General features: G+C 47.4%; 1 protein-coding gene across 1 annotated transcript; it reads right to left on the bottom strand.

Moving 5' to 3' along the window:
* Nucleotides 1–556: 556 nt before the first annotated feature.
* Nucleotides 557–17,833, bottom strand: LOC118941106 (paralemmin-1-like). Its single transcript, XM_036952083.1, has 6 exons — nucleotides 17,289–17,833; nucleotides 12,104–12,146; nucleotides 6,413–6,493; nucleotides 3,797–3,912; nucleotides 3,461–3,519; nucleotides 557–3,060 (listed from the first exon to the last, which is right to left on the bottom strand). The coding sequence occupies exons 1-6, from the start codon at nucleotides 17,348–17,350 to the stop codon at nucleotides 2,675–2,677; spliced, it is 747 nt and encodes a 248-aa protein (XP_036807978.1). The 5' UTR covers nucleotides 17,351–17,833; the 3' UTR covers nucleotides 557–2,674.
* Between the last annotated feature and the right edge of the window lie 940 nt (nucleotides 17,834–18,773).

An 18,773-nucleotide genomic window follows, 5' to 3' on the forward strand; every position in this document is an offset into this window, starting at 1 on the left:
GGAGGAGCAGCTGTGTGATTTCGGTAACTTCGGGACTCTGAACCAGACCTGCTGGGTCAAAATGTCAACGTTCTTCATACTTCAGCAGCAGATTAGCATGCTGGATACAATGGAAACCAATGAAACTCCACGCTTGGTAATCAATCAATTATTCAAAAGCATTTCACATACTTGACCCATGTGTTTTTTGCTTGTTTTTGTTCTTGTTGTATTAAGTGGTTTGAAACAGTTGTTACTATTTCCAATGCATAAAAAAAGCAGAAGTAATCTATGGTGTGTGGATCTGACCCATAAACGACCCCAGCACACCGAAGACCATCACACTCCCTGGTTCCAGCGAGAGATCTGTAATCTCTCTCTCTTGCTTCTCTCTCTCTCCCCCTAACCCCACCTTCTCTCTCCACCTCCCTCTCCCCTTTCTATTTCGCTTAATTCAACCTATCCTCTCCAGTCTCCCTTCTCTCCCTCCTCCCTCTCTCATCCCAGACCCCACCCTTTCTCTTTCCCCTGGTGTACACTGTAGAACAGGGTAATGGAACACACAGACACCAGAGAGTCTCTGGGAATGGAAGGTTTATTCTGCTGACGACAGGTTTCACCTTCCGTTCGATCCCAATAGAACCCATTATTACATTCATGTTAAGCAATTTGCCGTGATGATGGATATAGTTGTCAATGATACTGATCAGACCTGATGAGGAGTATTACGATCAATAACAACACTAATCAGAGTTAGAGTTAATGCTACATCAGAAGATTCAACATCACTGACTAAACAAAATTCACAAGCATCAGCATTAAAACAATCACCGGGCTTGACTCAAACAGTGAATCAGCCATCCTTTACATTTATAAAAAATAAAATAGTGAAATGTGTTTATGAGTTGCACAGTGTCATAGTGAGTCTAATGAGGAGATTAGTAGAGATGAATAGAGATCAATAGATTACTAGATGTAAGTAGAGTATAAATGACTTGAGATGAAGAGATATAGATGACGACATGGGATGGACAGTTTAAAACAGAGATAATAATGTTATCTGAGATGTACCAGACGACATGGTGTGGCTGATGGATTGAATTGGTGTTCCTATTGATTTGTGATGATGGTACAAGCTTGCATGCGGAGTGTGGCTGGCTATGATTTGGCAGAAACCAAACCAATGAATACATTGTATAAAACTTGATATCAACATATTTGATTACTGTTCACACTGTGAAACTATATTACAGAGACAATATAATATGAAACTGACTCATAAATACTCGATACACAGGGAAATATACAAAATGTATGTCTTCTTCATATTCTGGACTAAAAAAAACAATGGTAGACATTTTCCAGATGGCTCCGATAGCAGACACATTACAATACAAAGACCTGCTACATTTTCTTTTCAACAATAACGTGACGGCACATCCAGTTCAATAATAAAGAGAATATTAATAGAATAGCATACAGAAGTACACACAGAATACACTATAAATGTCAAGACAGAAAAATATAAAAATAGCATTCACAATAAAATAATGATCCATATCAGAAGAAATACATCGTAGTAAAGAGTAGTACGACAGCAGTACACAGTGAGGGAGGTTTTGTTTGATCAGTCTGGAGGTACTAGCTGTATCTGAAACAGCAGCCCTTTTCCTATACTAGTGCACTGTGGGAGTGTTTTGGCCCAAAGTACCATAGGGAATAGGGTTCCATTTCAGATTTCCCCGTTGTTATTGTAGTACTAGAGTAGTACATAGTCTAGTGTATATTGTCCTGGCTGTAGGTTGTTATTGTAGTACTAGAGTAGTACATAGTCTAGTGTATATTGTCCTGGCTGTAGATTGTTATTGTAGTACTAGAGTAGTACATAGTCTTGTGTATATGGTCCTGGCTGTGGGTTGATATTGTAGTACTAGAGTAGTACATAGTCTAGTGTATATTGTCCTGGCTGTAGGTTGTTATTGTAGTACTAGAGTAGTACATAGTCTAGTGTATATTGTCCTGGCTGTAGGTTGTTATTGTAGTACTAGAGTAGTACATAGTCTAGTGTATATTGTCCTGGCTGTAGGTTGTTATTGTAGTACTAGAGTAGTACATAGTCTAGTGTATATTGTCCTGGCTGTAGGTTGTTATTGTAGTACTAGAGTAGTACATAGTCTAGTGTATATTGTCCTGGCTGTAGGTTGTTATTGTAGTACTAGAGTAGTACATAGTCTAGTGTATATTTTCCTGGCTGTAGATTGTTATTGTAGTACTAGAGTAGTACATAGTCTAGTGTGTATTGTCCTGGCAGTAGATTGTTATTGTAGTACTAGAGTAGTACATAGTCTATTGTATATTGTCCTGGCTGTAGGTTGTTGTTGTACTACTACAGTAATACAAAGTAGTACTGATTCTCCAGTGTCTGTTGGCTGTATATGGTTGGTGTTGGCTGTAGTTTTTGCTGCTTGGCAGGAGGAGTCGGACTGTTTGGTTTTGTAGTCCTGATAAGTGTGTGATCAGACACGCATACACACGTACGCACTCAAGTCTCTCTTCCTCTGACACACTCACACACACACACACACACACACAAACTCTCTCTCACACACACACACACACACACACACACACACACACACACACACACACACACACACACACACACACACACAAACACACACACACACACAAACACTCACATGACTGTGCAACACTTGCAACTCTGTTTCTTCTCCTTCTCCCCCTCCTCCCCTCCTCCCCCATTTCCCCCCCCTGCCTCCCCCTTCTCACCTGTACTCCCATTGGCTGCTGCCTGGGTCTCTGTCTCCCCCTCTCTTACCCCCTTCACCTCCCCGTCTGGTAGCATCACAAACTCCGCCTTGACTGAGCCGTCTCCACCCTCTGTCCCCCCTGCCTCCCCCACCTCCCCTGCTGTCTCACCCTCCAGAGCTGTATAGCCCATGAAGACCAGGGTAACAGGGTTCTCAGCGCTGGCCTGGTCTGGACTGGGACCCAACAGCTTGGCTTCTACTCCTGTTAGTTCTCTTCTAGGACTCTGGTTCTGTGATACTCCATTTACAGCTGGGGAGAGAAGGGAGAGGAGAGAGGGGGGAAATAGAGAGGTGGAGAGGAGAGAGGGGGGAAATAGAGGGGGGGAGAGAAGGGAGAGGAGAGAGGGGGGAAATAGAGAGGGCGAGAGAAGGGACAGGAGAGAGGGAGAGAAGGGAGAGGAGAGAGAGGGGAAATAGAGATGGGGAGAGAAAGGAGAGAGGGGGGAAATAGAGAGGGGGAGAGAAAAATCTAGCCAGGTTTCCATCCAACTGTTTTTATGTGAATAAAGTCCCGTCATATAAAAATAGTTTGCATCATATAATCAGTAAATGTTGGTACATTTTTGGTAATTTCAACAAATGGAAACAATACAATACCAATACCAAAATAATGATCAGAATGTTAACAGTTTATTAACAGTAGAACTGACCTCCTCTGTTCTCTTTGGTCACGACCGGATTCTCCAGCTCCTCTATCTCCTGCTCCAGGCTGACACAGACACATACACACACACACACACACACACACACAGACACATACACACACACACACACATTAATTAAACATGAATGCAGTGTGTGGAGAAAGAGTATTAAAGAGAAAGTAAAGAGTTACTTTGTTTTATCGACAACAACGACCGGCAACGGCGTGTGTGTGTGTGTGTGTGTGTGTGTGTGTGTGTGTGTGTGTGTGTGTGTGTGTGTGTGTGTGTGTGTGTGTGTGTGTGTGTGTGTGTATGTGTGTGTATGTATGTGTGTGTACTAACCAGAGGATGCTCTTCTCTAGTGCCTTAGTCCTCTCTTCGTCCTCCTGAATACGTCTCTGAGTCTCATCTTCCTCTGGAGCCCCATCCAACAACCAGCGCTCTCTCAGAGCCTTCGACTACACACACACACACACACACACACACACACACACACACACACACACACACACACACACACACACAGGTAGAATAGAATGAGCAAGGGCATAGAGAGAGGGTAGAGAGACAGTAGGAAATAGAGGTTCAATCCCATGCTCACAGAGGAAGGTATTTAGGGTATGTACACTCTTAGAAAAATAAGGTGCCATCTAGAACCAATGAGGGTTCTTCGGCTGTCCCCATAGGAGAACACTTTGAAGAACCCTTTTTGGTTATAGGTAGAACCCTTTCGGTACCATGTAGAACACTTTCCACAGAGGATTCTACATGGAACCCAAAATAGTTCTACCTGGAACCAAAAAGGGTTCTGAACCATTTTATCTAAGTGTATATTTCAGGCAGCGATACTGTCAGCTACGTAGACCAGCTCCAGGAAAAAGGAGTAGGCCTTCTCTCCCCAGCATTCTCCTGTCAGCTAGACCAGCTCCAGGAAAAGGAGTAGGCCTTCTCTCCCCAGCATTCTCCTGTCAACTAGACCAGCTCCAGGAAAAAGGAGTAGGCCTTCTCTCCCCAGCATTCTCCTGTCAACTAGACCAGCTCCAGGAAAAAGGAGTAGTCCTTCTCTCCCCAGCATTCTTCTGTCAGCTAGACCAGCTCCAGGAAAAAGGAGTAGGCCTTCTCTCCCCAGCATTCTTCTGTCAGCTAGACCAGCTCCAGGAAAAAGGAGTAGGCCTTCTCTCCCCAGCATTCTCCTGTCAACTAGACCAGCTCCAGGAAAAAGGAGTAGTCCTTCTCTCCCCAGCATTCTCCTGTCAACTAGACCAGCTCCAGGAAAAAGGAGTAGGCCTTCTCTCCCCAGCATTCTTCTGTCAGCTAGACCAGCTCCAGGAAAAAGGAGTAGGCCTTCTCTCCCCAGCATTCTCCTGTCAACTAGACCAGCTCCAGGAAAAAGGAGTAGGCCTTCTCTCCCCAGCATTCTTCTGTCAGCTAGACCAGCTCCAGGAAAAAGGAGTAGGCCTTCTCTCCCCAGCATTCTTCTGTCAGCTAGACCAGCTCCAGGAAAAAGGAGTAGTCCTTCTCTCCCCAGCATTCTTCTGTCAGCTAGACCAGCTCCAGGAAAAAGGAGTAGGCCTTCTCTCCCCAGCATTCTTCTGTCAGCTAGACCAGCTCCAGGAAAAAGGAGTAGTCCTTCTCTCCCCAGCATTCTTCTGTCAGCTAGACCAGCTCCAGGAAAAAGGAGTAGTCCTTCTCTCCCCAGCATTCTCCTGTCAGTTTTATGTGCATTCCAACCATATGATGAAGAAGAATATACAAACAACACTCCCCTTTTCCTCATCCATCCATCCACCCCCCCCCCCTCTCTCTACTTCACTGTCTCTCATCCATCACGCTCTCTTTCTCTCTCTCTCTCTCTCTCTCTCTCTCTCTCTACTTCACTGTCTCTCATCCATCACGCTCTTTTTCTCTATCTCTCTCTCTCTCTCTCTACTTCACTGTCTCTCATCCATCACGCTCTTTTTCTATCTCTCTCTCTCTCCATTAAGCAAATATGTATATATGTTTCCCATAATGCTGCATAACAATCCTCCCTCTCTCTTCAATATTTCTCTCCCTCCATTTTACATTTCCATTTGAGTCATTTAGCAGACTCTCTTATCCAGAGCGACTTACAGTTAGTGCATTCATCTTAAGATAGCTAGGTGGGACAACCGCACATCAGACCTAGTAAGTACATTTTTCCCCAGTAAAGCAGCTATCAGCAGTGTCTCCCCTTCCCCCCACCGCCATAATTGGATATACACACCCCTCCCCAGCTCAGCACGCTGTTCATTGTTCTGGTGTAAAAACTACTTACACTACTGACAATGGAAGGAACACACACACTCATACACACACACACACCTTACTCTACTCTCAAACTTTTACTTCTCTACCATACGTGTGCACGTCTCCATGGTTACATCACAAAATCTCCAGGCTGCATTACATCATCACAAAAGACACCTAATTAGAAACAGCCGCTGTAGAACTCATTGTGTGTGTGTGTGTGTGTGTGTGTGTGTGACGGTGTGTGTACGTGTGTGTGTCTAGAGACAATCCATAGAGGGTTGGTCAGAGGAAACAGATTTGTGACCCACTCCCTCTGAGCAGGAAACCACTCTCACACACATTCTGTACCCCGTTTTAGCCACACACAGAGAAGACAGGAATGGGAGCACACAAGGTCATTGGTGGTGTTCTAACACACACTACTTTATCAGAGGCTGGTGCTTCAGTCAGTGTGTGAAGGGTTATCATATGGCTATTTTAGCTTTGGTCAAGTCAGCTAGAGGGGAGATAACAGGGAGGCTATGTAGTGTGCATCGAAGCAGGCTTTATCTCCTAGCTTGTGTTAACAGTCTGTGACAGCCGAGTGTGTTTCTATCTGGTACTAAACAGAGACACAAAGGCTTGTGTGCGTGTGTGTGTGCGTGTGCGTGTGCGTGTGTGTGTACGTGTGCGTGTGTGTGTGTGTACCTTTAGGTGTTGAAGCTGTCTTCTGTCATCTTCCAGCTGTCTCCTCTTATTCTCGATCTCTGTCTGCCTCTTCCTCTTCTCCTGTAAAGATACACACATACACACACACAGAGTAAGTGGCCATGTTAAGCATTTTAACCAATGTGATGTGTGCTGTGTCTGCATGTTCATGCCGGATATGAGTCCATTACTGCTTCTAGCATTAGCCTAATGCTTCTGGATTTTCAGCTACAGACATTCATCTACAGGCTCTATGTGGTTAGGAGGTCTGGAGGGATAGCGTGTCTGGAGGGACAGGAGGTCTGGAGGGATAGGAGGTCTGGAGGGATAGGGGGTCTGGAGGGATAGGAGGTCTAGAGGGATAGGAGGTCTGGAGGGATAGGAGGTCTGGAGGGATAGGGGGTCTGGAGGGATAGGAGGTCTGGAGGGATAGGGGGTCTGGAGGGATAGGGGGTCTGGAGGGATAGGGGGTCTGGAGGGATAGGAGAGATAGGAGGTCTGGGGGGATAGGAGGTCTGGAGGGATAGGACGTCTGGAGGGATAGGGGGTCTGGAGGGATAAGAGGTCTGGAGGGATAGGAGGTCTGGAGGGATAGGGGGTCTGGAGGGATAGGAGGTCTGGAGGGATAGGGGGTCTGGATGGATAGGGGGTCTGGGGGATAGGAAGTCTGGAGGGATAGGGGGTCTGGAGGGATAGGAGGTCTGGAGGGATAGGGGGTCTGGAGGTCTGGAGGGAAAGGAGGTCTGGAAGGATAGGAGGTTTGGAGGGATAGGAGGTCTGGAGGGATAGGGGGTCTGGAGGTCTGGAGGGAAAGGAGGTCTGGAGGGATAGGGGGTCTGGAGGTCTGGAGGGAAAGGAGGTCTGGAGGGATAGGGGGTCTGGAGGGATAGGGGGTCTGGAGGTCTGGAGGGAAAGGAGGTCTGGAGGGATAGGGGGTCTTGAGGGATATGAGGTCTGGAGGGATAGGGGGTCTGGAGGGATAGGGGGTCTGGAGGGATAGGGGGTCTTGAGGGATAGGAGGTCTGGAGGGATAGGGGGTCTGGAGGGATAGGGGGTCTGGAGGGATAGGGGGTCTGGAGGGATAGGGGGTCTGGAGGGATAGGGGGTCTGGAGGGATAGGGGGTCTTGAGGGATAGGGGGTCTGGAGGGATAGGGGGTCTTGAGGGATAGGAGGTCTGGAGGGATAGGAGGTCTGGAGGGATAGGGGGTCTGGAGGGATAGGGGGTCTGGAGGGATAGACGGGATAGGAGGTCTGGAGGGATAGGAGGGATAGGAGGTCTGGAGGGATAGGGGGTCTTGAGGGATAGGAGGTCTGGAGGATAGGAGGTCTGGAGGGATAGGGGGTCTGGAGGGATAGGGGGTCTGGAGGGATAGACGGGATAGGAGGTCTGGAGGGATAGGAGGGATAGGAGGTCTGGAGGGATAGGGGGTCTTGAGGGATAGGAGGTCTGGAGGATAGGAGGTCTGGAGGGATAGGAGGTCTGGAGGGATAGGGGGTCTGGAGGGATAGGGGGTCTTGAGGGATAGGGGGTCTGGAGGGATAGGGGGTCTTGAGGGATAGGAGGTCTGGAGGGATAGGAGGTCTGGAGGGATAGGGGGTCTGGAGGGATAGGGGGTCTGGAGGGATGGACGGGATAGGAGGTCTGGAGGGATAGGAGGGATAGGAGGTCTGGAGGGATAGGGGGTCTTGAGGGATAGGAGGTCTGGAGGATAGGAGGTCTGGAGGGATAGGGGGTCTGGAGGGAAAGGGGGTCTGGAGGGATAGGAGGGATAGGAGGTCTGGAGGGATAGGAGGTCTGGAGGGATAGGAGGTCTGGAGGGCTAGGAGGTCTGGAGGGATAGGGGGTCTGGAGGGATAGGAGGTCTGGATGGATAGGAGGTCTGGAGGGATAGGGGGTCTTGGGGGATAGGAGGTCTGGAGGGATAGGGGGTCTGGAGAGATAGTGGGTCTTGAGGGATAGGGGGTCTGGAGGGATAGGGGGTCTGGGGGGATAGTGGGTCTTGAGGGATAGTGGGTCTGGAGGGATAGGTGGTCTGGAGGGATAGTGGGTCTTGATGGATAGTGAGTCTTGAGGGATAGGGGTTCTGGAGGGATAGTGGGTCTGTAGGAATAGTGGGTCTTGAGGGATAGGAGGTCTTGAGGGATAGAGGGTTTTGAGGGATAGGGGGTCTGGAGGGATAGGAGATCTGGAGGGATAGGGGGTCTGGAGAGATAGTGGGTCTGGAGGGATAGGGAGTCTGGAGGGATAGGGGGTCTTGAGGGATAGGGGGCCTGGAGGGATAGTGGGTCTTGAGGGATAGGGGGTCTGGAGGGATAGTGGGTCTTGAGGGATAGTGGGTCTTGAGGGATAGGGGGTCAGGAGGGATAGTGGGTCTGGAGGGATAGTGGGTCTTGAGGGATAGGGGGTCTTGAGGGATAGGAGGTCTGGGGGAGAGTGGGTCTTGAGGGATAGGGGGTCTTGAGGGATAGTTGGTCTTGAGGGATAGTGGGTCTTGAGAGATAGGGGGTCTGGAGGGATAGGGGGTCTTGAGGGATAGGGGGTCTGGAGGGATAGTGGGTCTGGAGGAATAGTGGGTCTTGAGGGATAGGAGGTCTGGAGGGATAGAGGGTTTTGAGGGATAGGAGGTCTGGGGGGATAGGAGGTCTGGAGGGATAGGGGGTCTTGAGGAATAGGAAGTCTGGAGGATAGGAGGTCTGGGGGGATAGGAGGTCTGGAGGGATAGGGGGTCTTGAGGGATAGGGAGTCTTGAGGGATAGGGGGCCTGGAGGGATAGGAGATCTGGAGGGATAGGGGGTCTGGAGAGATAGTGGGTCTGGAGGGATAGGGAGTCTGGAGGGATAGGGGGTCTTGAGGGATAGGGGGCCTGGAGGGATAGTGGGTCTTGAGGGATAGGGGGTCTGGAGGGATAGTGGGTCTTGAGGGATAGTGGGTCTTGAGGGATAGGGGGTCAGGAGGGATAGTGGGTCTGGAGGGATAGTGGGTCTTGAGGGATAGGGGGTCTTGAGGGATAGGGGGTCTGGGGGGAGAGTGGGTCTTGAGGGATAGGGGGTCTTGAGGGATAGTTGGTCTTGAGGGATAGTGGGTCTTGAGAGATAGGGGGTCTTGAGGGATAGTGGGTCTGGAGGGGTAGTGGGTCTTGAGGGATATGGGGTCTGGAGGGATAGGGGGTCTTGAGGGATAGGGGGTCTGGAGGGATAGTGGGTCTGGAGGAATAGTGGGTCTTGAGGGATAGGAGGTCTGGAGGGATAGAGGGTTTTGAGGGATAGGAGGTCTGGGGGGATAGGAGGTCTGGAGGGATAGGGGGTCTTGAGGGATAGGAAGTCTGGAGGATAGGAGGTCTGGGGGGATAGGAGGTCTGGAGGGATAGGGGGTCTTGAGGGATAGGAAGTCTGGAGGATAGGAGGTCTGGATGGATAGGAGGTCTGGAGGGATAGGAGGGACCCAGTTTGGGAAACCCTGATCTAACACAAGATCTCATATTTTCCGTTCGAACATCGACGTACAGTACAGCAGGGTTATAATTCGGCATGGTTACAGGGTTAATTCGGCATGGTTACAGGGTTATAATTCGGCACGGTTACAGGGTTAATTCGGCATGGTTGCAGGGTTAATTCGGCATGGTAGTAGGGTTAATTCGGCATGGTTACAGGGTTATAATTCGGCATGGTTACAGGGTTAATTCGGTATGGTTACAGGGTTAATTCGGCATGGTTAATTCGGCATGGTTACAGGGTTAATTCGGCATGGTTACAGGGTTAATTCGGTATGGTTACAGGGTTAATTCGGCATGGTTAATTCGGCATGGTTACAGGGTTAATTCGGCATGGTTGCAGGGTTAATTCGGCACGGTTGCGGTGTTAATTTGCATGGTTAATTCGGCATGGTTGCAGGGTTAATTCGGCATGGTTCATTTGGCATGGATACAGGATTAATTCAGCATGGTTGCAAGGTTAATTCGGCACGGTTGCGGTGTTAATTTGCATGGTTAATTCGGCATGGTTGCAGGGTTAATTCGGCATGGTTCATTTGGCATGGATACAGGGTTAATTCAGCATGGTTGCAGGGTTAATTTGGCATGGTTACAGGGTTAATTCGGCATGGTTACAGGGTTAATTCGGCATGGGTGCAGGGTTAATTCGGCACGGTTGCAAGGTTAATTCGGCATGGTTGCAGGGTTAATCCGGCACGGTTACAGGGTTAATTCGGCATGGTAGCAGGGTTAATTCGGCATGGTTACAGGGATAATTCGGCATGATTACAGGGTTAATCCAGGCACGGTTACAGGGTTAATTCGGCATGGTAGCAGGGTTAATTCGGCATGGTTACAGGGATAATTCGGCATGGTTACAGGGTTAATTCGGCATGGTTACAGGGTTAATTCGGCATGGTTACAGGGTTAATTTGGCATGGTTACAGGGTTAATTCGGGCATTGTTGCAGGGTTAATTCGGCATGGTAGCAGGGTTAATTCGGCATGGTTACAGGGTTAATTCGGGCATTGTTGCAGGGTTAATTCGGCATGGTTACAGGGTTCATTCGGCATGGTTACAGGGTTAATTCGGCACGGTTGCGGTGTTAATTTGCATGGTTAATTCGGCATGGTTGCAGGGTTAATTCGGCATGGTTCATTTGGCATGGATACAGGGTTAATTCAGCATGGTTGCAGGGTTAATTTGGCATGGTTACAGGGTTAATTCGGCATGGTTGCAGGGTTAATTCGGCATGGTTCATTTGGCATGGATACAGGGTTAATTCGGCATGGTTACAGGGTTAATTCGGCACGGTTGCGGTGTTAATTTGCATGGTTAATTCGGCATGGTTGCAGGGTTAATTCGGCATGGTTCATTTGGCATGGATACAGGGTTAATTCAGCATGGTTGCAGGGTTAATTTGGCATGGTTACAGGGTTAATTCGGCATGGTTACAGGGTTAATTCGGCATGGTTGCAGGGTTAATTCGGCACGGTTGCAGGGTTAATTTGGCATGGTTACAGGGTTAATTCGGCATGGTTACAGGGTTAATTCGGCATGGTTGCAGGGTTAATTCGGCATGGTTCATTTGGCATGGATACAGGGTTAATTCAGCATGGTTGCAGGGTTAATTTGGCATGGTTACAGGGTTAATTCGGCATGGTTACAGGGTTAATTCGGCATGGTTACAGGGTTAATTCGGCATGGTTGCAGGGTTAATTCGGCACGGTTGCAGGGTTAATTCAGCATGGTTGCAGGGTTAATTTGGCATGGTTGCAGGGTTAATTCGGCATGGTTACAGGGTTAATTCAGCATGGTTGCAGGGTTAATTTGGCATGGTTGCAGGGTTAATTTGGCATGGTTACAGGGTTAATTCGGCATGGTTGCAGGGTTAATTTGGCATGGTTGCAGGGTTAATTTGGCATGGTTGCAGGGTTAATTCAGCAACTCAGAAATTTGCACCCAGTGCTGGGCAATTGCTTTTCTTTGGTGAGTGCAACGTTCTCAGGAACTTTTCAAACGTCTGAAATCGAAGTCTATTTCTGTTGATCAGGCTGGTCTAACAGGAGTCTATCATTATTAATGGTTGTATGAAAACATGCATGGTGTGTGTGTGTGTGTGTGTGTGTGTGTGTGTGTGTGTGTGTGTGTGTGTGTGTGTGTGTGTGTGTGTGTGTGTGTGTGTGTGTGCGTGCATTCGTGCGTGTGTGTGTCACTTACAGCGATGGCCTGAATTCTCTCCTGCTGCGAAACCTCAGCCATCCTGAGAGAGAGAAATAAAGTTAGTGAGATAGAAGAATAACAGAGTGATGTCAACATTCCTGCTTTAATAGATTCCAGAGCTCTGGCAGGGAATACCGCTCTGTCTCATTGGGAAGACTTGGGAAGATAGTGTAGAGCTGCTCTGGTCCTGGATGTGGTTGATGTGGATGGTCTGATCTGTGTGTGTGTGTGTGTGTGTGTGTGTGTGTGTGTGTGTGTGTGTGTGTGTGTGTGTGTGTGTGTGTGTGTGTGTGTGTGTGTGTGTGTGTGTGTGTGTGTGTGTGTTTGTGCGTAATTGTAGCCTGAGGGAGAACAGGTAGTAAAATATACTGGACCCCTCTGTTCATTTGATTTTATATATCTGCTGCAGGACTGCTGATGATCATGAGTGAGCATGTGAAAGAGAGAGAGAGAGAGAGAGAATGAACAGCACGTCAGAAAGCAGCTCACTGTAATTGAAGAATCCATAGACTCTGACCACTTCTGGGAAAATTGGAAACCACTAAACAAACAACAACATGAAGAGTTATTTATCCACAATGGAGATGTATGGATAAACCACTTCTCCAATATTTTAGGCCCTGTAACAAAAAACTAACAGCGAAAACATATACATGATCAAATACAAATCTTAGAATCAACTATTAAAGACTAACAGAACCCACTGGATTCTCTAATTACATTGAATGAATTATAGGACAAAATACAAACCCTCCAACCCAAAAATGCCTGTGGTGTTGATGGTATCCTCAGTGAAATTAGAAGATTTACAGACAACAAATTCCAATTGGCTATACATAAACTCTCCTAAACTCTTTACTCTTCCCCAATATTTGGAACCAAGGACTGATCACCCCAATCCACAAAAGTGGAAACAAATTTGACCCCAATAACTACCGTGGGATAGCAACCTTGGGAAAATCCTCTGCATAATCATTAACAGCAGACTCGTACATTTGCTCAGTGAAAACAATGTACTGAGCAAATGTCAAATTGGCTTTTTACAAAATTACCGTACGACAGACCACATATTCACCCTGCACACCCTAATTGACATACGAATAAACCAAACAAAGACAAAGTCTTCTCATGCTTTGTTGATTTAAAAAAAAACTGACTCAATTTGGCGTGAGGGTCTGCTACACAAATTGATGGAAAGTGGTGTTGGGGGTAAAGCATACGACATTATAAAATCCATATACACAAACAAGTGTGCAGTTAAAATTGGAACAAAACACATTTCTTTCCACAGGGCCATGGGATGAGACAGGGATGGAGCTTAAGCCCCACCCTCTTCAACATATATATCAACGAATTGGCGAGGGCACTAGAACAGTCTGCAGCACCCGGCCTCACCCTACTAGAATATGAAGTCAAATGTCTACTGTTTGCTGATGATCTGGTGCTTCTGTCCCCAACTATGGAGGACAGATTCAGCCAGATATGGGCCCTGACAGCAAATCTCAGTAAGACCAAAAATAATGGTGTTCCAAAAAAGGTCCAGTCGCCATCCATCTAGACACCGTAGCCCTAGGGCAAACAAAAAACTATAAATACTTCAGCCTAAACATCAGTGCCACAGGTAACTTCCACAAAGCTGTGAACGAGCTGAGAGACAAGGCAAGAAGGGCCTTCTATGCCATCAAAAGGAACATCAAATTCGACATACCAATTAGGATCTGAATAAAAATAATTGAATCAGGTATAGAACCCATTGCCCTTTATGGTTGTGTGGTCTGTGGTCTGCGGTCTGTGGTCTGCTCACCAGCCAAGAATTCACAAAATGGGACAAACACCAAATTGAGACTCTGCATGCAGAATTCTGCAAAAAGGCCGCCATAGGCAGACCTGGCTCTCCAGAGAAGACAGGCTATGTGCACACTGACCCACAAAATGAGGTGGAAACTGAGCTGCACTTCCTAACCTCCTACCAAGTGTATGACCATATTAGAGAAACATATTTCCCTCAGATTACACAGACCCACAAAGAATTCGAAAACAAATCCAATTTTGATAAACTCCCATATCTACTGGTTGAAATACCACAGTGTGCCATCACAGCAGCAAGATTTGTGACCTGTTGCCACAAGAAAAGTGAAGAACAAACACCATTGTAAATACAACCATCGTAAATACAACAATCGTTACAACACTGTATATGTACATAATATGACATTTGAAATGTCTTTATTCTTTTGGAACTTCTGTGAGTGTAATGTTTACTGTTAATTTGTATTGTTTATTTCAACATACAGGGCCAAAGCATACTGTTTATTTTCACATTTTCTGCAGGAGAGGAGACTGCCTGAGTGTCCTCCCTGTACTCAGGGCCGGGTTAATGGAGGGGCTTACCTACTGCTATAACAGCCTCCACTCTTCTGGGAAGGCTTCCACTATTTGGAACATTGCTGTGTGGACTTGCTTCCATTTAGCCACAAGAGCATTAATGAGGTCTGGCTCGCAGTCGATGTTCCAATTCATCCTAAAGGTGTTTTATGTAGTTGAGGTTAGAGCTAGGTGCAGTACTAAGGGGACCTAGCCCAAACCATGAAAAACAGCCCCAGACCATTATTCCTCCTCCACCAAACTTTACAGTAGGCACTATGAATTGGGGCAGGTAGCGTTCTCCTGGCATCTGCCAAACCCAGATTCGTCCGTCAGACTTCCAGATGGTGAAGCGTGATTCATCAATCCAGAGAAGGCGTTTCCACTGCTCCAGAGTCCAATGGCAGCGAGCTTTACACCACCCCAGCCGACGCTTGGCATTGCGCATGGTGGTTTTACGCTTCGAATACACCGACAGCGTCCTTGCCCAAAATAGTATGCAGCATCATCTGGAAATGTGTGCAACAAAAGTTCAACATTCACCTTCTGCTACCATTTCAGTCAAGCCATCTACGCATACAGTTTGATGCATACGTTCAATAAATCCAAGGTATTCACCACACCGAACGCACTGCAACTGCCTCTGCAACGCAATGCTGCAAGGCAAGCGGAGCGTTTCATTGGAAATGAATGTAATTCCGGTGTACCAAAATGCAATGATGCTGTCAGTGTGATCGAAGCATTAGGCTTGTGTGTGTGTGTGTGTGTGTGTGGCTGCTCGGCCATGGAAACCCATTTTTTTGTATTTTCATTTATTTTGTATTTTACCCCCCCCCCCCCCTTTTTTCTCCACAATTTCGATCTTGTCTCATCGCTGTAACTCCCCAGCTGTCTCGGGAGAGGCGACGGTGGAATCATGTGTCCTCCGGAACATGACATGCCTAACCGCGCTCCTTAACACTCGCCAGCTTAACCCGGATCCAGCCACACCAATGTCGGAGGAAACCGTTCAACTGGTGACTGGGGTCAGCCTGCAGGCACTCGGCCAAACAAGCAGTCAATAGGGTGTGATGAGCCAAGTAAAGCCCCCCCGGCCAAACCCTCACCTAACCCGGACGACACTGGGCCAAACCCTCGCCTAACCCGGACGACGCTGGGTCAAACCCTCGCCTAACCCGGACAACGCTGGGCCAAACCCTCGCCTAACCCGGACGACACTGGGCCAAACCCTCGCCTAACCCGGATGACACTGGGCCAAACCCTCGCCTAACCCAGACGACACTGGGCCAAACCCTCGCCTAACCCGGACGACACTGGGCCAAACCCTTGCCTAACCCGGACGACGCTGGGCCAAACCCTCGCCTAATCCGGACGACACTGGGCCAAACCCTCATCTAACCCGGACGACACTTGGCCAATTGTGTGCCGTCCTATGGGACTCCTGGCCACGGCCGGTTGTGGCACAGCCCGGGAATGAACCCAGGTCTGTAGTAACGCCTCTAGCACTGTGATGCAGTGCCTTAGACCGCTGCGGCCCTCGGGAGACCCATGGAAACCCATTTCATGAAGCTCCCGACCAACAGTTATTTTGCTGACGTTGCTTCCAGAGGCAGTTTGGAACTCGGTAGTGAGTGTTGCAACCGAGGACAGACGATTTGTACATGCTAAGCGTTTCAGCACTCGGCAGTCCCGTTCTGTGAGTTTGTTTGGCCTACCGCTTCGCGACTGAGCCGTTGTTGCTCCTAGACGTTTCCACTTCATAATAACAGCACGTACAGTTGACCGGAGCAGCTCTAGCAGGGCAGAAATTTGACGAACTGACTTGTTGGAAAGGTGGCCTATGACGGTGGCATGTTGAAAGTCACTGAGCTCTTCAGTAAGGCCATTCTACTGCCAATGTTTGTCTATGGAGATTTTATACACCTATCAGCAACGGGTGTGGCTGGAATAGCTGAATCCACTCATTTGAAGGGGTGTCAACATACTTTTGTATATATAGTCTATATTGCCTCCCAATATTGTACAATGTGTATCGCTTCATTGGCCTGGGCTATTATTTGTTTAAATTCCAGACCAGATTGATCTCAGTTTGTTAGTGTCAGAGTAGCCACTGATTTTGGTTATTTGTGTGGTATTAGAAACGATTCCGCTAATGTCTTCTGTCTTGTAAAGTATGTAGCATTGTATGAAATGCGTTTTTAAAAGGCAAAACAAATATTCGGACGCTGCAAACAAGTGTTCCCCATGTGTGGAAATCCTAAAAACGCCCCTGCTCAACTGTAGCCTACATTACAAATGTTATTATGGCTTTATTATAATGGGGCTTTTTCTTCAACAGGAAACCACGCATTGAATTGCAACTTGGATTTGGATTTGTTTACAGAAAATAATGGTGTTCCAGGAAGTGTGTTGGGGCTAAAAAAAACTGTGCCCCGGGGTCTATGATTTCTTAATCCGGCTATGGCTGTAATGTATATTGTTTATTTATTTACGTAAGACTAGTATTTATTATCATATTGCTTTGTTCACATTATTGTCATGCATTTCCATGTATGCATTAACGGGATTTGTATAATTTATAATTATATTATGCCTACATTAGAAAACACACACTGTCTCTTCATCTCGTCTTCCTTCTATTCTGCATCTGTCTCTCTGCTCCATCCCCTTCTCTCCTCACCTCCATCCTTCATCGCTGTTCCGTGATGCTGAGGCAGTGGAGCGCTACGGCTAGTCAACCAATTCGCGGAAATCAGGCTAAGTATAGTCGTGAGTAGACACTGCGTGTAACGAGCAGACAGACAGCCGGGCTACTTACCCAATAGCGGAGTCCTTTAACTTGTCACCGATGGCGTCTCTCTCCTTTGGCGTCTCTCTCATCCTAGTTTCATCCACACTGAAATAAAATAGCACTGCGACGGTTTCCTCTTCGTTCACTGTGTATGCTTATAGTCTATGTTTACTGGCGTATAGCTTCAAAACAGTCGGGTTTCCTCCCCTCCTCTCTCCCCTTCGCCTCCTCCGTTCTCCCTCTCCTCTCTCCTGACACCCTTCCGTTGGCCGCAGAGGAGTCGCGGGAACGCCCGAGCTGTGTGTGTATGCGTGTGTCGGGGTAGCTCGTGTCGCTCAACACTACAACAGAGAGAGAACAAGCTGTCGGTTATTTATCTTCGATCCACGACATTACAGGAGTTCGTGGGTGAATTGGCGGGTTTGGGAGAGAAGAAAGCTCTCCGGGTTCCCTCAAAATTATGATATGCTTGTCTCCTGTAGGCGACCTGTTTTGCAGAAAGGTTTGTGCTCTCACCAGCTCGCCAAACACAGGGAGGGAGAGAGGATGAGGGAGAGAGGACGAGTGAGAGAGGACGAAAGAGAGAGAGAGAGGTGGGATACGCCTTCCTCCCGAGATAAAGAGTCCCAGGGTGTGTTGTTTACTGATATGATATTGAGGCCTCTGTTTCTAAATGCGCTCTGGGTCTAGCCGACAGTCTGATGCAGACATACAGTATGATAACAATAGCTGCCAATGAGGCTCTACCACAAACACAATTCATTACATTTGAATGCTGATTCAGTCAGGAAACAGAGTTCAAAAGACATTAAAGGTCCCGAACAGTCATTCTGAAATGTACCTTTTCTCTCATGGCTAACTACCAGGAAGTTTGAAAAGATAGGCTGAGTGGGCAGGGAGCTTATATTCATGAGCTCACCTTGACTGACAGCTCTTTGAAACACCTATGTCAAGCAAATTGGATGCAGTGAGCACTGTTGCAGTAAAATCATCTCAAGCAAATTTGCTGATGCACAAAGCAACTGAAACAACAGTGAAATTGGATCAATTTCACAATGAGGCCAATGATGACTTTAAAACAGTTACAGAGTTTAATGGCTGTGATAGGAGAAAACTGAGGATGGATCAACAACATTGTAGTTACTCCACAATGCTAACCTAAATGACAGAGGGAAAAGAAGGAAGCCTGTACAGAATCAAAATATTCCAAAACATGCATCCTGTTTGCAACAAGGAGCTAAAGTAATATTTAAGCAGCAAAGCAATTCACTTTTTGTCCTGAATACAAAGTGTTATGTTTGGGGCAAATCCAATACAACACATTACTGAGTACCATATTTTCCATATTTTCAAGCATAGTGGTGGCTGCATCATGCTATGGGTATGCTTGTAATTGTTAAGGTCTGGGGAGTTTTTCAGGACAACAAAAAATATGGAATGGAGCTTAGCACAGGCAAAATCCTAGAGGAAACCTGGTTCAGTTTGCTTTCCATCAGACACTGGGAGATTAAT

This window comes from Oncorhynchus mykiss, chromosome 18 (assembly GCF_013265735.2).
Source record: "Oncorhynchus mykiss isolate Arlee chromosome 18, USDA_OmykA_1.1, whole genome shotgun sequence".
NCBI classification, from domain to species: domain Eukaryota; kingdom Metazoa; phylum Chordata; class Actinopteri; order Salmoniformes; family Salmonidae; genus Oncorhynchus; species Oncorhynchus mykiss.